The sequence below is a fragment of the Balaenoptera musculus genome, chromosome 12 (assembly GCF_009873245.2).
Source record: "Balaenoptera musculus isolate JJ_BM4_2016_0621 chromosome 12, mBalMus1.pri.v3, whole genome shotgun sequence".
NCBI lineage: Eukaryota > Metazoa > Chordata > Mammalia > Artiodactyla > Balaenopteridae > Balaenoptera > Balaenoptera musculus.
In genome coordinates, this window is record NC_045796.1 from 13,041,375 (window position 1) to 13,066,788 (window position 25,414).

Below are 25,414 nucleotides of genomic sequence, written 5' to 3' on the forward strand. Positions count from 1 at the left end.
ATGCCTCTTATGTACATCAAACTCAATATGTTTATTACTGAATATATTATAATTCAGTATATATGACCGTGTTCTCTATATTGATGTCATTTATCCCATTGCTTAAGCTAGAAACTCTTTCCCTGGCACGTTGCTCTCCCTCACTTTCCATGTTCTAAATTCCGCCTCCTCTTCCCCCTCAGCTCCCTGTTGTCCTTCCTTTTCTCCTCTCTCTCTCTTCTTCCCCTTCGCCCTAGTCCTTCTTTTATAATATTTCTCGAATTTCTCTTCTGTGTAGAAAGTGCCATTGCTTCCAGCTTCCCCTCAAACTCTAGTCCTTGCTTTTCTGTCCTGCTCCTTTATATAATATCAACAACCAAAGCAAATACCTTAAAGGCTACTACTTTGTGAATTTTACTCTTGAAACAAATATTTGTGTTTTACCATTTACTTTTGTGACTTTGGGCACAATACTGAACCTCCGTTTGCTTTAATTTCCTCATCTGTAAAATGTGCATTATAATAGCACCTAAGCCATAAATGTTGTGAGAATTCAATCCAGGTATTTATGAAAAGACTCAGAGCAGTGACTGGCCTATGGCAAACATTATATGAGTATAAGCTTTATATATATTTCTTAGTTATTGTTTTCAATTACTGTCTATTGTTATTATAAAGTCTCTTATCTGTCTTCATTTTTCACTATTAGAGATTTCCTTTTCATATTAACTTATTAAGTAATATTAAAGTGGTTAGTCTTCTGAAAAAAACTAAGCAAGTTTTCCATGTATTTTTACAGGTAAAATTTTAATATATAAAAGCTTTAAAATTCTCTTTACAAAGTTGAGTTCAATTTGCCAGGAAGGAGGAAAGATGTTTGTGGGGCAAAGGTGTTTGTGGAGAAACATGCCTAATAGCTTTATCAGCTGGAGCTGGCTTGGATCTAAAATATTTAGGAATTTTTGTGGCTTTTTTAAAGTAGTGGTAAAATTGGCAATCGTGAGGTTTTACACCATGGAACTTGGGTAAATGCCACAAATCAAGACCAGCATAACACTATATAATTTTGCTTAATACCAGGACCATTGTGAAGTTTGATGTAATGACAAACCACTTTATGGTGAATTTTAGTATATCATGGGGGGTAAATTGTACCTGTAAGAGTTAATAATTACTATATATATTAGAAGTCAGTATAATAATTGCCCTGATCTTCGTTGTGAGCGCCATCATTCAATATCAGAGGAGGTCCATTAGCACATTTTACACTGGTTCCTTTTTAAGTTTATACAACGTGTGATTTTGAGTGATTAATGACCAAGTGAATTTTTTTAACCACCTTAAAAAGTAAAAGAAAAATAGGCTTTTTCAATAAAAAGGAAATATTTATTTAAAAGAGAAAATTTTCTCAAGTTTTAGAACCGAGTTAGGGCAAATTCAGAATTTAGAGTAATTCTTCAGTTTTACCTACAACATGCCAATGGGAAGAAAATCGTGTGAGAAAAATATCTTATTAGGCTTCAGATATTTGTTATGATTGTTATAATTCCCTATCGAAAAACTGTCTCATAAAATGCACACTGCTTGCTTGGCTTTTTGTCACTCACCTAGTGAAATAAACCACATGCAAGATCTTTATGAAACTGACTAGTTCGTGGGTTCCATTTCCTGTTGTGAGGGGTTAGATGTATCTCAAACTCACTAAAGTTCTCAAGATTGTTTTCATTCTTTCATGTAAAGCAATTTAGGTTTCAAATTCATATATTTCAAGTGAAACTGAAATTCTCTCTAATTTATCATTTCTATAATATGCAGTTCTGCTTCTGGTTGGGGGAAACAGTTTGAACAGTTATATAGGTTTTACGATAATTTGCCTTAGGAGAAGTACTGTCTGAGAAGGGCTGACTCAGAGACTAAACTCCCTGCCCCCCTTTAAAAAAGTCTGAATAAAGTCCTCTCGGTCTTGGGTGCTCACGTTGCTGGAGGTATTGTCCTGCTTAGAGCCCCACTTCTCTTCCAGCCCAGGTGCAAGAATCTAGCATACACCGAGGCCTGGTTTGGGGCAAAGTTGAGACAGAGCCTACAGTTTGATAGGGGGCTTTCTCTAGAACCAGCCGTAAGGTTGGGTGGTAGAGCTGGAGAGCCCTTGCTGCACTGGGAGCCCATAAGCGATGGATGGAGGAGATTCACTGGCTCCCAGTCAGGAGGCTTGGAGTGGGTGATGCTTCCCTTTACAGATCCTACAGCTGTCCTCTCCTACTTCCTCTCTCTCTTCTTTTCAGAGCTGCTCTTTTTGTATAAGCTAATGTGATTTACCTTGTTCAGATGGGGCCAGAACGTTCTAGGAATGCCTCTGTCTACAACTCCCTTTTCTCCCTATTCCCCTTGTTCTTAGTTTGTCTTGAGTGCTTCCTGGGGTCTCCTGGAGCCCAGATTTTCTAAAAGTGTTCGCACTATCTAAATTGACTTACTCTCTTCTTCACCCTTAGTCCTGGCTCTCAGCTAAGTTCTAGCTATCCAAATGGTATACATTATGCAAATAAGATATTTGGGCTAATATATTTTGTTAATAGGTTTTGCTGACCTCAGATAATTGCCTATAGAAAAGATTCCAGGAGACCATATGAGGGAATGGTGGGAATTTTAGACCAAGATTGCAGGTCAGTGTGGGAGATATCTTATGAAGCGGAGCTGAGACTAGAACTTGGTCAAAAATGCCTAAATTTTAGTTGTGTGTCATGACTCTAGCATGTCTACTCTTGACTAAAGTTTAGAGCAATTATTGCCTTTGTCATGTCTTTTTTCACAAGGATGGTTAATTTCTTCAGGAATAAAATTTTATTCTAACCTTTGTAAAATAAAAAGTCCGTATGGGATTTCCCAGGAAATATAATTTAAGCACTTTAACTTTATCATTGTTGCTGAAGAAAATACAAATCCTACCTATCTTGAAAATTACTAGAAATTTTTGTTTATTAGATATGAAGTACTTGTTTATATCTATAATCATGTATTCTAGTACATAGTCACATAAAGTATTTTTAGTTTTTAGTGCATTTTCAGGTACAATCTTGTTAAATATTTTTGAGACCTACAGGATTGGAATTATTATAAATATATTGATTTTACGAATGAGGAAGTTGGTTTCGAGTAATAAACTGATTTTTCCCTGAGTAACACAGCTACTACGTATGACAACCGTGAGTTGATTTCAGGCCTCTGGATTATAAAATCCCATTTTATTTCCACTCTGTCGTATTCTCTCTTCAAACATATCGTAGAACCATTGTAGCTATTAGATCATTAGTTAGATATGGAGAATACTAGCCAGGTGCATCTAAAATAACATTATAAAATCTTGTAATAAGATTGCATACCAATTTTTAGAACTGCTTTTCAATTATGTACACTTTTTTTCAAATTCTCCACTTGTTACCAGAAAAGATTAAGTCAATTAAACTTCACTAAATTTGGTTTAGATATTGTGGAGGAAAAAATGAAACTCCTTTAATTTAAAATGTTTCTCTCTCTGCACACACACACACACACACACACACACACACACATACACACACACACAGAGCCGTTGAAAGCATTTTTTTTTTGTTTTCTATTTTGGCTGATAGTCTGATGATTTTACATGAATTGTTTAAAATGTATTGTGAAAAACATGTATTTCAGATTGTCTTTTGTCTGATTTGAATATTTGAAGAGCTAGTGTCAAATAGAAATTGGCAATTAATTTATCTTCCATAAAACATACGAGAAACATTCAGAGATACTTAAGGCAATATGTAATTTAAATCTAGATGTAAATAAGAATTTCCTGACAAGGAGGGTTGATAGGTACTTAGATCTCACCAAAAGAGGTTGTGGAACTTCTTTTTTCTGGGATGTTTACTTCATGTGGCTTAGATGCAACCCCATGGTGTTAGCAGGACCATGAATTTAACAATCTGATGTGAACCTGTAGTATTGCGACATTGCAATGGTTATCTTGCAGGTTTATTTAAATAATTGCTGTTATTTAGAAATGGCACAAAAAGAAGCACAACATAATTTTGTCTTCTCTCACAAAAAAATAAAAAGGGAAATATTTTTATTATTTTTAAGAACTTGAGTGAACGGTGTCCTTTCATAACTAAAGCGGTAGTGAGAAAGATGCCTGTGGGTGGAAACAGGAAACATTAGTGATAAACGCTGTTAGGTATTTTTTTCAGGTGCAGCTCCATGTCTATTGATTCTAATTAGCACATTTCGTGCCTCAGCTAGTAGCTCCCCTTTAGCTCTGCCTGGAGAGTTTTTTTTTTAGCTTCCATCCTGCTCATACATACTGCCACCTCCTCCCTCCTTCTCTCGTTACAAATGTTACAACACAATCAGAAATTTCCTCTTTTCTTTCCTTCCTGCATTTCCAGCAGGTTCCCTTGCGTCAGAAGCAGAGAAAGAAAACTGAAGGTAATTAGATCTTTTGTTTCTTTATCCCGTTTGTGTGTGTGAGAGTGTCCTTTTCTCCTGGATGCCTTCTTTAGGATCTGATTTTTGTCTGTCTTAATGCTAATATCAGAAGGTGGATGGCAGATTAATTTGGGGTTCTTTTGGATCGATTTTAAGAAATGACGGCATGCTGTTCATTTGGATTAATCCCCCGTGGTATGTCAACAGAGCTTAGAAAGACTGGCACTGAGTCGGGGAAGTGGCCAGTGGCCGTGTTTCTAGGTGGGCATTAACCCTTTTGCATCTCTTGCATAACTACTGCTATTATTGTTGAAACGAGCTGTGTTAGTGCAGTGACGTGCCTGCCAGACTCATGATTTTCATGTTTTCAGCTTATTCCATTGAAGAATATTCTGAGACTAACACTTGCATGTGAGTCTCACTGTTTCTTTGATCATATCTTGTACCTTCTAAGCACCAAATGAATGGTTAAAAATAAAATCGATAAATTACTTTCTTTTTGCATTTGCTTTGCATAAATCTTGGTACAAAAATCCAACTTCCTGGAGGTAAACAGCGAACAGTTACCTTTCAGTCTGTCACATACATCAGGGTACGATGTTACCTACCTTTTCGCATAATTGTTGCAGGTTTTTTCACCATGAGTCGGAGGAGGATATCATGTAAAGACCTGGGGCATGCTGACTGCCAAGGGTGGCTATATAAGAAAAAGGAAAAAGGAACTTTCCTAGGCAACAAATGGAAAAAGTTCTGGGTGGTCCTGAAGGGATCATCACTCTACTGGTACAGCAATCAAATGGTGAGTCCTCCGTCCCCCTCCTGTTCCAGGACTCGTTAACAAAGGGTGGGTCAAAGGTCATTGTGGAGCAGGTGATCCCTGTGGGAAAGGTCATTTTTATCTCTGGGACTTGGAACAGAGCAAAGAAACAAATAAGTTGTAGAAACTGTTTCTGTAGATCTGTAGGTTATTCTATTATACCTGACGGAGGAGAAAACCATCCTGCTTGACTAATCTTTGGTTGAAGAGGGGCATCCAAACATATATCCTTATTGAAGGAGGATTTCAGGGCCTATTAATGTTAGTCTTCCATGATAGATGCTAATCATTTCAGGAATTCCTTGGACAGCACTTGATATGGGAACTTGTCATTGTTAAGATCTCTACTAAAAAAAAAGGACCCAACTTTATTGGGGTGTAAATTGATTCAGTCCACAGGAAGCTATTTTCTTTTCTTCTCCTTTATTATCTTCTTTTCCTCTGACCTTCTCTATTAGGTGGGTTGGTTTTGGAATCGCTAACCTGTGTGCCGGCATTGTGTTGGTGACTGTCATCTCTTGTTCTTTGGCATGTACAGGGAAGGCATTAAACTAATGATGCTTGGACAACACTTGATAAGAAAGCTGCCTAACTTATCCTGTAATAGGCACTTCACTTTTGTGGTCTGCTTTGCAGGCAAGTTTTCTGTTGGAAAAGGCTGCAAATAAAGTTACTGTTAAAATGTGTACTGATCTTTCCTGGCTTGAAACATTCTGAAAACAACGATATTTGTCGAATATTGAGTAGAGACCTTTCACAAAGGAACTCTCTCCACGAACACCAAGTAGCCATTTGCTGATCTCACGAGAGCCTGAGTTTCTCTTTGTGGTGGAGTGAAGGTCAGCAATGGATGTCCTTTAATCCATTAAGGGAAAATCATTTAAAAATTGACCACAAGCCAGAAAAATTCTTTTTATGTGACACCATTCTTTTAAAATGACTTGTGTATGCCCATCTCTCAAGCAACAGAGCTTTAGGGCAAATAACTTTGTAAATGTAAAATAAGTGCCCCGTGTAGTTTGTGGGTAAAATTTTTAGTAGATAAATTTACATTCACTGGCCACTAATCAAAAAATTGTGTACCCCCATAACCCAAGGCACCTGTCCTGTAAGGATGTGATTAAACTGGACCCAAATCCAATTCCAGTGCCCCGGAATAAACATCGTCCCCTGTGCTTTTCTCTGTACTCCCCCTCCCCTGTCCCCCATTCCCAAGCTTACAGATTTGGTTTCACCCAAAACATGGTACAAAATTCTTCACTGAGTTTTATAAAAATATATATTTTTGAGCTTTTGGCGAGTTTTAACAATTTTATCAAATATTTGGGGGCTTCACAAGAAAGAAACACCTTGCAGAGTATGCAGTCTTCCACTATCTTCTTTTTCTCTCTTTTCTTCTCCCCTCCTGGATACATTTACCATCTTGTCTAGCATGGAATAGTTTTACCCAAATTAAGGCAAACTGGAGCTGGGGTCTCACCTTCTATCCTAAGGGATTTTTCCTGAACAAATACAGCTTCTTTCTTAACGAAGGTTAATTAATTATGGTTAATATAGCTTTCTCCCTCTCGTTTATAATATTTTAGGCTCTTGCTTTTGGTTAGTTGTGCAAGTGAGAGTTTGCATCTTCTGTGAAATGTGAGGGCTTACTGATTTACCTTTTAATGGCTCTCTAGTAATTTTCCAAGGCTGTTGGAAGGATTGCGCGCTGATGGAGCGTGACACATCTGTGGGAAGTAACAAAACTCAGATATAAGCATGGCGTTAATTTTCTCATTCAGTCACATTATTCTGCACGTATGTTCTGGTGCTGTTCCTGTCTTCATAGACTCGAGACCCCTCTGAACCACACATAGTTACAGATTTGGCTTATTTGGCTTCATAAGTTCATTTGGCTTAAGTTTCTCTTAGAAGAGCAATGAATTACCTATTTTAGGCATTAGGAATCTCATGCTTCCACAGGGAGCTGCACTGTTGACTGAGACTAGATTAGAAAGAGAAAAGGAGGGAGCATCGGACCCCCTTAGGCACCCCTGTCCTCACTTGCTGTCATGCAAACAGATAAAGCAATATTCACATAGCAAATCACGTATTCGAATAGAATTAGATTAGCAGCATTGAATGGAGAATAAATTTACTGTTATTTGGCCACAGAATTATTCTATTAAACTTGTGGTATATAGCAGAAGGACCCTTTCAACTTCCTAATTCTATGACTCTGTGTTACAGAGGAATAATCTCTCCGCACACACCCACCCACCCACACACCCTTGCACCTTAATTATATGTTTGTTTGGGGGAGAAAAGGCTACTCAGTGAACACTTAATGAGCAGTCATAATCCTGCTATCTGTGTGAATATCAACTGTGAAACAATTGCCGAACACATACCCTCAGGCTGAGAACATTTATTTACTTTCTGCCACTCAAGGAATTCAGATTCAACAAAGTAGCTCCCAAGGCACCAATGTCTTACGAACAAACTTCTGCTTCTTCTGCCTTCCCCGTTCCCCATTCTTTCTCATATGGTAACGGAGCTGATAGCATCACAGCCAGAGCCACCTCTTATAGAATGCCTACCCTATGTCAAGGGAGAGTCGAGGTACCTTTCATACACACTCTTTTTAACTTCTCCAAAATACCCTCCAAGGTAGCAATTGTCACCACGTTTAGAAAGTTGGGAAGGCTGAGACTCATAGAACTTGTGTACATTCTCCAAGTGACCCAAGTCCTAAGGGGAGGGGGTAAAATAGACCCTCTTTAGCCCCTTTGACTCTTCAGCCCCCGGTTGTTTGTCATATGCCAACCTGACCCCATGCGGGGAACAGGATAAATGAAGTGGTTCAACTCCCCTATCGTCTGTATTCAATGGGGTTTGGAGAGAACAACTCTAGAAGTGAAACGTGGGGCTGTTCTTATGTGCAAGTACAAGTGAGCTCATGGGATCCCTTTGCTTGTCTCTCTTGTTCCCTGACACAACCTGAGGAGACATCACCCTCACCTCTCTCAGCGTTTTGTCATTGTTGTTACCTAGTAACTGACGCATGGTGTACTGCCTTCTTTCGTCACTCTTTGCTGCTTTAAAAAGTACTACCCAGATTTCCTTGAGAAAGGTCAAGTCCAGACACTCATCTACCATTTTTCACACCCCATATTATGTGCATAGAATGTGATGCAGCACACAAGAATTTATGCCACATCTTACAAAACCATATTCAAGTTGAACAGCCTTAAAAATCCAGGCTGTTTAAAATTCTGGATTGAAATCCACACAATTGTTTTCCTTTGCCTCTAGATAAATTACCAATTCATTTCCTGGCTCCTGAGAGTCTGCTGACCTGTACCTATCTTACTTCCCAGCCTCCCCACCTCTACCCAAGCTTAAACTACAGAACTGCTTTTAATTCCTTATTAATGTCATATATGCCGGCTGTCTCTTTAAGCCTTTGCATATGCTGTTCTTCAGCTCAGAAAACTCTTTGTCTTCATGCTGTACAGTCTTTCTCCCACCCAATTCCATCAAGCTTATTCCTCCTCATAAGTCAAATTTTAGTTTAAATAGCGCATCCTCTAGGTGTTCTTACCTTTCCTCTGACCCAAATTAGGCTGCCTCTTCTTCTCCCATAGCAAGCTATACTTATTACACTTATCTTCCTTTTTCGTACATGTTGTTAGACTTGCTGTTTTCCATAATTGATAATAATTTCTGTAGAAAGACAATAGTATATCTTTAGCACCTTAGGTAGTGTCTGATACTTCCTAGGGACTCAAGTAATATTTGTTGACTTCATAAATAAATCAGATTTAGGAATCATCAGCATTTACCTTACCCATGGGAATTTTGAGAAATGGGATGGTGAATAAGGACTGCTTTTTTTTTTTTAATTTAATTTTATTTATTTTTATACAGCAGGTTCTTATTAGTCATCCATTTTATACACATCAGTGTATACATGTCAATCCCAATCTCCCAATTCATCACACCACCATCCCCCCACCCCACTTTCCCCCCTTGGTGTCCATACGTTTGTTCTCTACATCTGTGTCTCTATTTCTGCCCTGCAAACCGGTTCATCTGTACCATTTTTCTAGGTTCCACATATATGCGTTAATATACGATATTTGTTTTTCTCTTTCTAACTTATTTCACTCTGTATGACAGTCTCTAGATTCATCCATGTCTCTACAAATGACCCAATTTCGTTCCTTTTTATGGCTGAGTAATATTCCATTCTATATATGTACCACATCTTCTTTACCCATTTGTCTGTTGATGGGCATTTAGGTTGCTTCCATGACCTGGCTATTGTAAATAGTGCAGCAGTGAATATTGGGGTGCATGTGTCTTTTTGAATTATGGTTTTCTCAGGGTATATGCCCAGTAGTGGGATTGCTAGATCATATGGTAGTTCTATTTTTAGATTTTTAAGGAACCTCCCTACTGTTCTCCATAGTGGCTGTATCAATTTACATTCCCACCAACAGTGCAAGAGGGTTCCCTTTTCTCCACACCCTCTCCAGCATTGGTTGTTTGTAGATTTTCTGATGATGCCCATTCTAATTGGTGTGAGGTGATACCTCATTGCAGTTCTGATTTTCATTTCTCTAATAATTAGTGATGTTGAGCAGCTTTTCATGTGCTTCTTGGCCATCTGTATGTCCTCTTTGGAGAAATGTCTGTTTAGGTCTTCTGCCCATTTTTGGATTGGGTTGTTTGTTTTTTTAATATTGAGCTGCATGAGCTGTTTATATATTTTGGAGATTAATCCTTTGTCTGTTGATTCATTTGCAAATATATTTTCCCATTCTGAGGGCTGTCTTTTCGTCTTCTTTGTAGTTTCCTTTGCTTTGCAAAAGCTTTTAAGTTTCATTAGGCCCCATTTGTTTATTTTTGTTTTTATTTCCATTACTCTAGGAGTTGGATCAAAAAAGATCTTGCTGTGATTTATGTCAAAGAGTGTTCTTCCTATGTTTTCCTCTAAGAGTTTTATAGTGTCTGGTCTTACATTTAGGTCTCTAATCCATCTTGAGTTTATTTTTATATATAGTGTTAAGGAGTGTTCTAATTTCATTCTTTTACATGTAGCTGTCCAGTTTTCCCAGCACCACTTATTGAAGAGACTGCCTTTTCTCCATTGCATATCCTTGCCTCCTTTGTCATAGATTAGTTGACCATAGGTGTGTGGGTTTATCTCTGGGCTTTCTAGCCTGTTCCATTGATCTACGTTTCTGTTTTTGTGCCAGTACCATATTGTCTTGATTACTGTAGCTTTGTAGTATAGCCTGAAGTCAGGGAGTCTGATTCCTCCAGCTCCGTTTTTTTCCTTCAAGACTGCTTTGGCTATTCGGGGTCTTTTGTGTCTCCATACAAATTTTAAGATTTTTTGTTCTAGTTCTGTAAAAAATTCCATTGGTAATTTGATAGGGATTGCATTGAATCTGTAGATTGCTTTGGGTAGTATAGTCATTTTCACAATATTGTTTCTTCCAATCCAAGAACATGGTATATCTCTCCATCTGTTGGTATCATCTTTAATTTCTTTCAACAGTGTCTTATAGTTTTCTGCATACAGGTCTTTTGTCTCCCTAGGTAGGTTTATTCCCAGGTATTTTATTCTTTTTGTTGCAATGGTAAATGGGAGTGTTTCCTTAATTTCTCTTTCAGATTTTTCATCATTAGTGTATAGGAATGCAAGAGATTTCTGTGCATTAATTTTGTATCCTGCAACTTTACCAAATTCATTGATTAGCTCTAGTAGTTTTCTGGTGGCATCTTTAGGATTCTCTATGTATAGTATCATGTCATCTGCGAACAGTGACAGCTTTACTTCTTCTTTTCCAATTTGTATTCCTTTTATTTCTTTTTCTTCTCTGATTGCCGTGGCTAGAACTTCCAAAACTATGTTGAATAATAGTGGTGAGAGTGGACACCCTTGTCTTGTTCCTGATCTTAGAGGAAATGCTTTGAGTTTTTCACCATTGAGAATGATGTTTGCTGTGGGTTTGTTGTATATGGCCTTTATTATGTTGAGGTAGGTTTCCTCTATGCCCACTTTCTGGAGAGTTTTTATGATAAATGGGTGTGGAATTTTGTCAAAAGCTTTTTCTGCATCTATTGAGATGATCATATGGTTTTTCTCCTTCAGTTTGTTAATATGGTTTATCACAGTGATTGATTTGCGTATATTGAAGAATCCTTGCATTCCTGGGATAAATCCCACTTGATCGTGGCGTATGATCCTTTTAATGTGTTGTTGGATTCTGTTTGCTGGTATTCTGTTGAGGATTTTTGCATCTATATTCATCAGTGATATTGGCCTGTAATTTTGTTTTTTTGTAGTATCTTTGTCTGGTTTTGGTATCAGGGTGATGGTGGCCTCATAGAATGAGTTTGGGAGTGTTCCTTCCTCTGCAATTTTTTGGAAGAGTTTGAGAAGGATGCGTGTTAGCTCTTCTCTAAATGTTTGATAGAATTCACCTGTAAAGCCGTCTGGTCCTGGACGTTTGTTTGTTGGAAGATTTTTAATCACAGTTTCAATTTCATTACTTGTGATTGGTCTGTTCATATTTTCTATTTCTTCCTGGTTCAGTCTTGGAAGGTTATACCTTTCTAAAAATTTGTCCATTTCTTCCAGGTTGTCCATTTTATTGGCGTAGAGTTGCTTGTAGTAGTCTCTTAGGATGCTTTGTATTTCTGTGGTGTCTGTTGTAACTTCTCCTTTTTCATTTCTAATTTTGTTGATTTGAGTCCTCTCCCTCATTTTCTTGGTGAGTGTGACTAATGGTTTATCAATTTTGTTTATCTTCTCAAAGAACCAGCTTTTAGTTTTATTGATCTTTGCTATTGTTTTCTTTGTTTCTATTTCATTTATTTATGCTGTGATCTTTATGATTTATTTCCTTCTGCTAACTTTGGGTTTTGTTTGTTCTTCTTTCTCTAGTTCCTTTAGGTGTAAGGTTAGATTGTTTATTTGAGATTTTTCTTGTTTCTTGAGGTAGGCTTGTATAGCTATAAACTTCCCTCTTAGAACTGCTTTTGCTGCATCCCATAGGTTTTGGGTCATCATATTTTCATTGTCATTTGTCTCCAGGTATTTTTTTAAATTTCTCTTTGATTTCTTCAGTGATCTCTTGGTTATTTAGTAATGCATTGTTTAGCCTCCATGTGTTTGTGTTTTTTACGTTTTTTTTTTCCCTGTAATTGAATTCTAATGTCACAGCATTGTGGTCAGAAAAGATGCTTGATATGATTTCAATTTTCTTAAATTTACTGAGGCTTGATTTGTGACCCACGATAGATCACAATCTTGTGATCAAGATTTGTGATCTATCCTGGAGAATGTTCTGTGTGCACTTGAGAAAAAAGTGTAATCTGCTGTTTTGGGATGGAATGTCCTATAAGTATCAATTAAATGTATCTGGTCTATTGTGTCATTTAAAGCTTGTGTTTCCTTGTTAATTTTCTGTTTGGATGATCTGTCCATTGGTGTAAGTGAGGTGTTAAGGTCCCCTGCTATTATTGTGTTACTGTCAATTTCCTCTTTTATAGCTGGTAGCAGTTGCCTTATGTATTGAAGTGCTCCTGTGTTGGGTGCATATATATTTATAATTGTTATATCTTCTTCTTCAATTGATCCCTTGATCATTATGTAGTGTCCTTCCTTGTCTCTTGTAACATTCTTTATTTTAAAGTCTATTTTATCTGATATGAGCATAGCTACTCCAGCTTTCTTTTGATTTCCATTTGCATGGAATATCTTTTTCCATTCCCTCACTTTCAGTCTGTATGTGTCCCTAGGTCTGAAGTGGGTCTCTTGTAGACAGCATATATATGGGTCTTGTTTTTGTATCCATTCAGCAAGCCTGTGTCTTTTGGTTGGAGCATTTAATCCATTCACGTTTAAGGTAATTATCGATATGTATGTTCCTATTACCATTTTCTTAATAGTTTTGGGTTTGTTTTTGTAGGTCCTTTTCTTCTTTTGTGTTTCCCACTTAGAGAAGTTCCTTTAGCATTTGTTGTAGAGCTGGTTTGGTGGTGCTGAATTCTCTTAGCTTTTGCTTGTCTGTAAAGCTTTTGATTTCTCCATCAAATCTGAATGAGATCCTTGCAGGGTAGAGTAATCTTGGTTGTAGGTTCTTCCCTTTCATCACTTTAAGTATATCATGCCACTCTCTTCTGGCTTGTAGAGTTTCTGCTGAGAAATCAGCTGTTAACCTTATGGGAGTTCCCTTGTATGTTATTTGTCGTTTTTCCCTTGCTGCTTTCAATAATTTTTCTTTGTCTTTAATTTTTGCCAATTTGATTACTATGTGTCTCGGTGTGTTTCTCCTTGGGTTTATCCTGTATGGGACTTGCTGCACTTCCTGGACTTGGGTGGCTATTTCCTTTCCCATGTTAGGGAAGTTTTCGACTATAATCTCTTCAAGTATTTTCTCTGGTCCTTTCTCTCTCTCTTCTCCTTCTGGGACCCCTATAATGCGAATGTTGTTGCATTTAATGTTGTCCCAGAGGTCTCTTAGGCTGTCTTCATTTCCTTTCATTCTTTTTTCTTTATTCTGTTCCACAGCAGTGAATTCCACCATTCTGTCTTCCAGGTCACTTATCTGTTCTTCTGCCTCAGTTATTCTGCTAGTGATTCCTTCTAGTGTATTTTCCATTTCAGTTATTGTGTTGTTCATCTCTTTGTTTGTTCTTTAATTCTTCTAGGCCTTTGTTAAACATTTCTTGCATCTTCTCAATCTTTGTCTCCATTCTTTTTCTGAGGTCCTGGATCATCTTCACTATCATTATTCTGAATTCTTTTTCTGGAAGGTTGCCTATCTCCACTTCATTTAGTTGTTTTTCTGGGGTTTTATCTTGTTCCTTCATCTGGTACATAGCCATCTGCCTTTTCATCTTGTCTATCTTTCTGTGAATGTGGTTTTTGTTCCACAGGCTGCAGGATTGTAGTTCTTCTTGCTTCTGCTGTCTGCCCTCTGGTGGATGAGGCTATCTAAGAGGCTTGTGCAAGCTTCCTGATGGGAGGGACTGGTGGTGGGTAGAGCTGGGTGTTGCTCTGGTGGGCAGAGCTCAGTAAAACTTTAATCCCCTTGTCTGCTGATGCGTAGGGCTGGGTTCCCTCCCTGTTGGTTGTTTGGCCTGAGGCGACCCAACACTGGAGCCTACCCGGGCTCTTTGGTGGGGCTAATGGCAGTCTGGGAGGGCTCATGCCAAGGAGTACTTCCCAGAACTTCTGCTGCCAGTGTCCTTGTCCTCACAGTGACACACAGCCACCCCGTCTCTGCAGGGGACCCTCCAACACTAGCAGGTAGGTCTGGTTCAGTCTCCCATGGGGTCACTGCTCCTTCCCCTGGGTCCTGATGCGCACACTACTTTGTGTGTGCCCTCCAAGAGTGGAGTCTCTGCTTCCCCCAGTCCTGTCAAAGTCCTGCAATCAAATCCCGCTAGCCTTCAAAGTCTGATTCTCTAGGAATTCCTCCTCCCATTGCCAGACCCCCAGATTGGGAAGCCTGACGTGGGGCTCAGAACCTTCACCCCAGTGGGTGGACCTCTGTGGTATAAGTGTTCTCCAGTTTGTGAGTCACCCAACCAGCAGTTATGGGACTTGACTTCATTGTGATTGCGCCCCTCCTACCATCTCATTGTGGCTTCTCCTTTGTCTTTGGATGTGGGGTATCTTTTTGGTGAGTTCCAGTGTCTTCCTGTCGATGATTGTTCAGCAGTTAGTTGTGATTCTGGTATTCCTGCAAGAGGGAGCGAGAGCACGTCCTTCTACCCCACCATCTTGAACCAATCTCCCCTGTCTTTCTCAGAGTCAAATGAAGGAGCTTTCAAATTATATGGAGGGAAAAAAAATCTGTTTTAAAATTACATGGACTAGTGTCTTCCTTCTTCGATCCCTCGTATCACACAGCACAATCCTTGGCATGATTTGCTAAATTCTTGTTAGAGCGAAGGTATCTTATTTTGTTGTCATTTTTTACATTCTGGCAACGAATGAGTTGGGGATTGTTCCCTTTAAGCAGGTGAAGATGATACTTCCAGTTCTCTAGTGAAAGATCATCTTTTCCAGCAAGAGACAGTTATAACCAGTGAGTCTTACAGAAGCTCAAGACCTTCTCCCTTTGAAGATCTGAATGCCAGAAGAGTCTACCGTAAACTGGATGGATTAAATAACAGTTTTTTTTTCCTCACAGTTCTGAAGGCTTGGAAGTCCCAAGGTTAGGGTGCCAGCATTGTTGATTCCTAGTGAGGGCTCTCTTCTTGGATTGCAGACAGCCACTTTGTCTCAGTGCCAGAGAATGCCCCAGGACTGCTTTTGATGGAAAATAATTTTCCAGCAAAACTATGTCTCTTTTAAAAATAGTCACGTATAGTCACGTCTATTCTTAAAAATACAGGAAAAGGTCCAATTTGAGATTTGCTAGAAGGGCTCCACGGTCCCAAATAGGTCCCACACAGCAGTTCCCATTTTGCTAACACCTTTTCAGGGTTTATTTTATTAGATTCTTTCTAGCCATGGCCTCTGGCTGAAGACAAGTGTTCATTCATCCAGATCGCCAGGCTGGGGGCAGAAACGTTGAAAGAGAGAAAGGTTTCCCAGGGAATTCCCTCTACTCTAGCATTTCACCTGGATTTCAGGCACAGCTGGAGACTGACGTTTGGGATCAATATCTTCTCTCTGGAGAAGGAGAAACAAAGTTCTGAATTATTGTTTTCCTTCAGGCATGTTGCTACGAAATAGTGACAGTATAGGTCCTTAAGATGTGATTACTTATTTGTTAAAACTATCTTATGTCTTTCAGTTTTTAGATTTCTGTCTTTTGCTATAACTTCTTATTTTTCTTTTCTAAGAATTCTTAATTAAAATTTAGCATAGTTCCTTGGGAAATATATTGTGGATTTTATTTATACCCAAGACCAATCATATGGTAAATATTATATATATTATTATGTTATACAACCCACATAAAATCAGTGAGGTTCTTAAATGTTTCTACTCAAGGAGCATTTACTCATCTTAGTGGTGTATTTTCTTACTTTATCCAAGAGTACACGTGAGCTATCAAAATACATCAAGGAAACAAATGCATTATGCTGGTATACAACTTGGAGGCATTGCCTGAACAATTTAGGCTTTAATTACAAAGCACAGTTTAATATTAGTTACAGATAACAGATATTAAAAGTCTCTTCTTAAGTGAGCCCAACATGGAAAGTTTATCATCCATCCATCCATTCGTCCACCTACCCACCCACCTACATTTCCTTCCAACAGTGTTTATCGAGGACTTAAAAATAATTTGGGCTAACTGTTGTAAACGTAGAATTAAAAGTAAATGAGAGACTACAATTCTTCTCTCTTAAGAACTTATAGACTGGTGGAGAGGAAAAGACCTATGTAAGTGACATGATCAAAGAAAAGTTGGTGAAAAAAATGGCTCTGAGATTGAGCAATACAGATGAATCCTGTAAATTCCAGGGGTAAGGAAAATATTTTGGGTCGAATGTGAGAGAGTTCTGCCAAGCAACTTTTATTCCTGGAAGATTCTTTCTCCTTTCTACCTAGGAAGGTGTGTTTTTTCTTTTCTTATCATTTTCCAAAGCTGCATGATTTCCTTGGTCAAAGAGGCCAGCCTTCTTTACTAAATAAACATAATTTTCACCAATCAAAAAACATTATTCCTGTGGGTTGCAGTGGATGTAGAAAGTCTTCATGGAGAAGATTCTCTTAAGATCAGCCTTGGAAGGCAGTTTTTTGTTTGTTTGTTTTAAGGATAGAGGGTAGTGTGTGGGCATTCCTGTCTGGGGACTAATGTGAACAAAGGAATGAAAATATACATGAGCTGTGCCAACCCATTGTTTTAGGCATTATATTGAATTCTCATCATAACCTGGCAAGATAGATTGTATTATTCCCATTTTTCAAGGGAGTTTAATGAAGCTCAGGGAATTTAAGTAACTTGCTCAAAGTTGCATAAGTGATATATGGCCGGGCTGGGATTAAAAACAAGATCCACCAACACCGAAGCCAGGCTATTTCCTGGGCTGCATGGCTTCTCCATTTAGAGGTGAGCCAGGGCTGGTAAATGGGGTCTCAAATGCACAGGGCAGGAATGTGGATTTGATCCAGTAGGCAGTAGGGAGCCGCTGCAGATTCTTGAGTCTGAAGTTGATCTCATGAAATTGGCATGTGAAAATACTAACCAAGCAATAATAAAGGGGATGTATTGGAGAATAAAGGAGTTTTCAGAGGGTCAGTTAAGAGATGGTGACAGAATGCAAGTATTGAGACATGAACTCCTAGAGTAGAGGGGAAACTGAAAATTTGGGACACACTACACAATACGAAAGGGCAAGGTATGTTGAGCACTTGATATAGGACACAAAATATTTGAAGCTAAAATGAGAATGACTCCAAGTTTTGGAGCCTGGGGAGACTGGGAAAATAATATGAAAATTGAGGAAGGATGAGTTTGTGGCTAAAAATGTGGAATTCCATTTAGATTCAATGTCATTGACTTTTCTGGTCTGTTTTAGCTTTGTACACTCTTTCTTTGTATAAAATTGCTAGAAACCCATGTTCTTTTTTTTTTTAAAGTTCCCCACGTGATTTTAACATGCAACCAGAGCTGAGAACTTCTACATTTTTTTTTTTTAGAAGTTTTATTTATTTATTTATATTCGGCTGTGTTGGGTCTTCGTTTCTGTGCGAGGGCTTTCTCCAGTTGCAGCGAGCAGGGTCCACTCCTCATCGCGGTGCGCAGGCCTCACTGCCGTGGCCTCTCTCGTTGTGGAGCACAGGCTCCAGACGTGCAGGCTCAGTAGTTGTGGCTCACGGGCCTAGTTGCTCCATGGCATGTGGGATCCTCCCAGACCAGGGCTCGAACCCGTGTCCCCTGCATTGGCAGGCAGACTCCCAACCACTGCGCCACCAGGGAAGCCCCCCATGTTCTTTAGTAGTGAAGTAACCATTTATTGATGCCATTTGTGCTATTGCATCAGTGGTTCAAGGGAGCCCAGTGGTTCAAGGGAGCCCTGGGTCTCTTATAGAAAAGGTGAATCACCAACTCTTTATTTCATAAAAACTTTTGGTAAACTGGTGAGATTTGTGGGTTACTATGTGGTTTAATACATATGCAGACTTTTCAGTTTTTTGAGAATCCAACCTGCTTGCCCTAATGTGATCGTCTTTCCCCCGCACCGTCTGAATGATTCCATGTGTCTGCAGGTTCAAGTAACCAGGACTATATCAGGTGTTTTTAGTATTTAGCTGTATATGCAGGTCATGTGAATTTTGGAAGATCTTAGATTTGGAAGGGATTTTTCTTGGAATCGGTTTTATGAGAATCTCTATAGAAAAAACCTAATCAGTTTTTAGATTAAACTGAATATACCTCTGCAGAAAATGTTACTTGAAAGCCAGAATTTCTCTTTTCATGAGACAACTGTTCTAAAAGTTTCAGTAAATATAGAGCACCTTTTTTTTTCAGCATAAGAAAAATAAGAAATGGGTTAATTCTCCCTTTGAAAGAGACATTTAAGTTTTCTTTACTTTCATTATTAATCACCTATCAGCATAGATTTTGGGGAAACTGTCTCAGCAAGTTTAGCATAGGTTGAAAACAAAATCTGGGACTTCCCTGGTGGTGCAGTGGTTAAGAATCCGCCTGCCAATACAGGGGACACGGGTTCGAGCCCTGCTCCGGGAAGATCCCACATGCCACAGAGCAACTAAGCCCTTGAGCCACAACTACTGAAGCCCACGTGCCTAGAGCCCGTGCTCTGCAACAAGAGAAGCCACCGCAATGAGAAGCCCACGCACTGCAACGAAGAGTGGCCCCTGCTCGCCACAACTAGAGAAAGCCGGCGCACAACAACTAAGACCCAACGTAGCCAAAAAATAAATAAAATTAATAATTAAAAAAGTAGATTAAATAAAAAGAATCTGTAGGAATTTATAGTGCAATCAGAGCTTATTATATTCTTGTTTTCTTTTCCCCACTATAAAGGAAACACCTGAGGGCGTATTCTTTACCTCTCAGGTTTAAACTGTGTCCCTAGAGCCTAGAACCAGTAGGCACAGGGTAGGCACCAGTCATTTTTTGAGAAAATTACTTATTACATTACATAATTATCAATTAATTATATAAATCAATTAATCAAAGCATTTTGAACACCTAATATATTCTGAGAGTTCTACAAAATGAGATACTTTATGAATTATGGGCTTCTAATGTGTTTGATATCCATATTCATTGTTTCGGCTAACAACCAGCTTCTGTGTGTATCCCGAACAAAATTCCAATATTTAGAAAAGTTTCTTCAGTGAAGACAATTCAAACCAATTAAGTAAAACTGATAAACTCTTTGCCAACCTGTGTTTCTAGAGTTTGTATGGGAAAGGAATATGAGAAAGTGAAATGATGACAGATCCACACAGGGCAAAAGATGTTTCAGCAGCTGTAAGTGAGCAGTTTACTTCAAGATGACCACATGGGTGAAAGGGGTAAACAGGACAGTTTAGGTACCACTTGAAAACCTGAACATAGGAATTATTGAGGACTTTTTGAGTTCTGTTAATTCCCTCATAGTTTCAGGCAAGTGAAAAGATCTTTAAAATGGATTTTTTTTTTAAATTGGAGTATAGTTGCTTTACACTGCCATGTCAGTTTCTGCTCTACAACAAAGTGAACCATCCATATGTATACATATCCCCCCTGTTTTGGATTTCCTTCCCATTTAGGTCACCACAGAGCACTGAGTACAGTTCCCTGTGCTATACAGTAGGTTTTCATTAGTTATATATTTTATACATAGGGGTGTATACATGTCAATCCCGATCTTCCAATTCATCCCACCTGCCCCCCCCGCTTTCTCCCTTGGTATCCTTATGTTGTTCTCTATATCTGTGTCTCTATTTCTGCTTTGCAAATAAGATCATCTATACCATTTTTCTAGATTCCACATATATGCATTAATATATGATATTTGTTTTTCTCTTTCTGACTTACTTCACTTTGTATGACAGTCTTTAAGTCTATCCACATCTCTGCAGATGACACAATTTCGTTCCTTTTTAGGGCTGAGTAATATTCCATTGTATATATGTATCACATCTTCTTTATCCATTCCTCTGTTGATGGACATTTAGGTTGCTTCCATGCCCTGGGTATTGTAAATAGTGCTGCAATGAACATTGGGGTGCATGTATCTTTTTGAATTATGGTTTTTTCTGGATATATGCCCCAGAGTTGGATTGCTGGGTCATATGGTAGTTTTATTTTTAGTCTTTTAAGGAACCTCCATACTGTTCTCCATAGTGGCTGTATCAATTTACATTCCCACCAACAGTGCAAGAGGGTTCCCTTTTCTCCACACCCTCTCCAGCATTTATTGTTTGCAGATTTTTTGATGATGGCCATTCTGACCTGTGTGAGGTGATACCTCATTGTAGTATGTTTGGTTTTGGTTTAATTTATTTGTTGTTTATGATGCTATCACCATGTCCTAACATTTACTTTCCTTGGTAGGTTCCAGAATGTATTTCTAAAATAATGGTTCCCCACCCATATCTTTATGACCAGGGCAGTCAATAGCTGAGGCAGGCTGTTTTTTTTTGTTTTTTTTTGTTTTTTTAATAACTTCTTGTTGCTAAATTCACACAATGTGGGAACAACGGCTTATGTTGCCAATATTATTTTCCTTTCAATTCTTTCCAAACTTTGCAAAAGCAGTTGTGAAACACCAAGGCTGTGAAATGTTTCATTTGTTGTCTTGTTCTCATGAGGCCGTGGTATGCTCGGGCGCTGCTGATTTGGAAGAGGACGCCAGGGTTAATGACGTAGGTTGGGCTGTATCAGAGGACAGTCTTCTTAGCTCACAGCAGTGACTGAAATGCCCAGTCAGGGGGATGCAGCATTATCTTCTCTCGTCTGGTAGGCAGGGCATAGTGCTTTTTCTGGTGTTTCCACAACCTTTCTCTCTTAAATTACTTTACCTTTTTTTTTGGTAGGATCCAGCTTCTTCCTTCTTGAAAATTTAAATAATTTTAAAAATGCCTTAAAAAATTAAGAAAATGCTTTAAAATATCAGACAGATATGGAGGCAGACAGAAAGAAATAAATGAATTAAGATCATTTATTTATTTAAATGAATTAGGATCCCACCACCTTTGTGCGATCACGGTAAACATTTTAATGTATCTGTTTCCAAACATTTTTCTATGTTTTCCAAAAATAAAATTATAACTTGATTTTCTCACTAAGCAATATATTACAAACATATTTTCATGTCAATGTGCATATATATCCACAACCTCATTTCTAATGGCTGTATTACATATGGATATATCATAGTTTATCAATCCATAGAATCTGAAATCAGAAATCCTGTTATTTTAAAATCATTTAAAATATCTAACAGAAAATAGAATATACAAGCACACGTATGCTAAATTGAATATAAAGCAGTATGTATTTATAGTTATGTATGTTTAATATATATGTTTATATAATTACTAATATGTATATAAATATATTGATAGGTGTGTGTGTGTATAACTCAGTTATTCTTTTAAGCAAGCAGGCAGGAAGGTGAGCTTCGCCAGCACGGGTGTCAAGGACAAACGTCACCAGGATTCTAGTCCTGCCCTTTCGTACTAAGTTGTGTCATCCTAGGTCAGTGATGTAACTCTGTTTGCATCCATTTTCTTACAAGTACACTTTGACCAAGAATGCTGTCCCTACATAATTCAGAGTGATATTTGAGAAGATCAAATGCATCTTAAAGCGATACAAAAAATCATAGAAAGAAAGACAATTTTATATATGCTTTAGATGAGTTGTGCTTACATAATATTGTGATTTTAGTATGCAGAAGAATTGTGCTAAGGATTTTCAGACACCAGAAATGTTTGTTTGTTTTTGTGTTTTGTTTTCTTGGTGGCAATAGCTAGCGTGTGCTGGAGATTCTGAAAATACGCTTACTGACCCTGTGTCAAGGGTGATTTTAAGCCATAAAACAGGAAAGTGAACTAGGAGGCCCTGGGGGATTCTTCAGCACAGTAGTTCCTAACCTGGAGGAAGAGTTTAGGTAATACGTGATTTAGTGATACGGGCTGTGTGCACATTTCCGGAGCAATAGAATGAGAAGTGCCCCATGGGATGAGCTGAACTTTTGGTTAGATTTGAGGATTTTCCTGAGAAATCATTATGTGAACATTTATCATCCCCCTGGAGCAAGCTTTTTAAGGACCAAGGGCCCAGCTTCTTCTACCGACAAGCTAGCTGATAAACTCGTCTGTCATTGTGCTGCTGTGTTTGGTTTCCCATAAAACATGTTTCAAGAACATTTGGAAAGGAAGCTATGCAGTGGAAATGAAATATATATATATAAATATATATAAAATATTTTTTTAAAGGAGTCAGCATTAAAAACATGTTTGAAACAATGTCTTCAATAAGGACACAAGGAAATGACGTGCTATAGTCGAAGATGTCCCTGGGTTCAGAATCAGGACGACGGGTCCCACCGTGACGCTGCAGCCACTTAACAGCTTAGGCCAATCCCCAACCCTCTCTGAGCTTTCTTCCTTATCTGTGAAATAGGAACGTGGATAGCTGGCTGTTCCCTGGGAAACAGGTGGTCTCACGAACAGCATATTAACCACTGATATTTTCCTATTTTGAATCTTAGGAAACTTACTGTGGCAAATGCATTCTCATCCTTTACTGACAAATAATAATTTTCAGAGTAGTAGCTTAACATTTTTTAGAATTTATTTTTGAAAAATTCTGGTACACTGCACATAACGTGAAATTTCCCATCTTAACCATTTTTAAGGGTACAGTTCAGTGGCATTAAGTACATTCACATTATTGTGCAACCATCTCCAGAAGTCTTACCATCTTACAGAACGGAAACGCTGTATTCACTAAACAATAACTCCCCATTCCTTCTTTCCTCCATCCCTGGCAGCTACCATTCTACTTTCTATCTTTACGAGTTTGACTACTCTCGGTCCCCCATATAACTGGAATCATAAGGTATTTGTCCATTTGTGACTGGCTTATTTCACTAAACATAATGTCTTCAAGGTTCCTTGCATCATACTGTAGCATGTGTTAGAATTTCCTTCCTTTTTAAGGCTGAATAATATTCCATTGTATGTGTATACCATATTTTGTTTATCCATTCATATCCGTTGACAGCCGCTTGGATTGTATGCACATTTTGGATATTGTGAATAATGTTGGCATGAATATGGGTGTACAAATGTCTTTTTGAGACCCTTCTTTCAATTCTTTTGGTTTTATATCCAGCAGTGGAATTGCTGGATCATATGATAATTCTATTTTTAATTCTTTGAGGAACTGCCATACTATTTTCTTATGGTGGCCGTTTTACATTCCCACAACTGGTGCACAAGCGTTCCCTTTTCTCCACATCTTCACCAACACTTGTTATTTTCTGGTTTTTTGTTTGTTCTTGTTTTTGGATAGTAGCCATACTAGTTGGTGTGAGGTGGTGTCTCACTGTGGTTTTTTTTTTTTTTAAGATGAAGCTTTTTTTTTTTTTTAAGAATGCAGTTTTAAATTTTATTTATTTATTTATTTATTTATTTATTTATTTATTTATTTATTTATTTATTTATGGCTGTGTTGGGTCTTTGTTTCTGTGCGAGGGCTTTCTCTAGTTGTGGCGAGCGGGGGCCACTCTTCATCGCGATGCGCGGGCCTCTCACTATCGCGGCCTCTCTTGTTGCAGAGCACAGGCTCCAGACGCGCAGGCTCAGTAATTGTGGCTCATGGACCTAGTTGCTCCGCGGCATGTGGGATCTTCCCGGACCAGGGCTCGAACCCGTGTCCCCTGCATTGGCAGGCGGATTCTCAACCACTGCGCCACCAGGGAAGCCGTCTCACTGTGGTTTTGATTTGTATTTCCCTAATGATTAATCACCTTGAGCATCTTTTCATGTGCCTTTTGGGCATTTATACATCTTCTTTGGAAAACTATCTTTTCCCATTTGGGGTTGTTTTGTTGTGGCTCAGTAGTAACTTACTGGCACTCATGAAACTTATGAAAACAGTTTGAAGAGATTTGAAAGTTTCTGAAGTATTGGAAGATTTAATATGCATTGCGTGAAGGCACAATTATGTGCTATACTAACTGTGATTTTGAAAGAACTAACCTTATTTTTTATTTCTCTTAAATTTCTAATATTGAAAGCAAATGCACCAGATTTCAAGTTTTCTTAAATGATGTTCCTTTATTTACTCTTCCCTCACTCCTGCTCTAACCATGGATGGTAGATGAAATTTACTGAGAAGCAAGAGATACAATTTATTCTGTAATAGTGAAATTTAATCAAATGTCTTCCTATTCATTAAAATTTTTTCCTTCCTTTTTAGTGCTTTCTTTCTTTTTTTCTGACCATGTTGCTGAAGAGACCAACTCTACGTAGGGGAAAGTGATAGCATCTCTAGGGTCTTAAGGCTTCTAAAAGGCTGATGGGAGTTGAAGCTGCATGGGGCAGATCACGAATGACCTCATGTACTAAGGCTTGTGCCCTGTGGTGAGGATATTATATTATAGAGAAAAACAACACAAGATTCTTTTGAGCTAAGATTTCCGTCTTAATTGTTTCTGAAAATATTTCAGAAGATAATGACTATCTTTTATGTCAGACTACCAGAAAGTTCACTAGTAACTTACTTTCATTTAAAATATGATTTCATAGGGAGAGAATGGAAGAATGTAAGTAAGAATGGCTAGCTAAGGGAGCTGATTTATAAATCATACAGTAAGATGCCAGTCACTTCTTGGTCACCACTTAAATATGACCTAATATGGTAATGAAGTAGTCCCATTCTTGGGTGATTTTTAAAAGGAAATAATGAAGAGGGATTATGGTGTCAAGCAGATGGGCTGTTTGTGAGCAGGGACCACGAGTAAGGACATTTTCAGTGAGAGGAATAGCATCTCGGTTTAGATTTCCCAGAAGCAGACCCTGAGAAGAGAATTTGGGTGCAAGTAATTTATTTGGGTAGCGATACCAGAAATACTTGGAAAGGGAATGAGGAAGTGAGAAAGGGTGGAAAGTTAGCTGATAAAGCTGTCTTGAGCAAGCAAATTATGACTGTGGGTAACTGAAAC

At 38.4% G+C, this 25,414-nt stretch overlaps 2 protein-coding genes across 2 annotated transcripts in view; one reads left to right on the plus strand and one right to left on the minus strand.

Annotated features, from left to right (window-relative positions):
• Positions 1 to 25,414, plus strand: part of IPCEF1 (interaction protein for cytohesin exchange factors 1) — a 164,849-nt gene that overhangs the window by 80,328 nt on the left and 59,107 nt on the right. The window contains exons 5-6 of the mRNA XM_036872212.1: positions 4,398 to 4,437; positions 5,067 to 5,236. Coding sequence (XP_036728107.1) covers positions 4,398 to 4,437; positions 5,067 to 5,236 — 210 coding nt within the window. The remainder of the gene's footprint in view (positions 1 to 4,397; positions 4,438 to 5,066; positions 5,237 to 25,414) is intronic.
• Positions 5,096 to 25,414, minus strand: part of OPRM1 (opioid receptor mu 1) — a 168,215-nt gene continuing 147,896 nt past the window's right edge. Inside the window, exon 4 of the mRNA XM_036872214.1 lies at positions 5,096 to 5,134. Within this exon, the coding sequence (XP_036728109.1) occupies positions 5,096 to 5,134 (39 nt within the window). The remainder of the gene's footprint in view (positions 5,135 to 25,414) is intronic.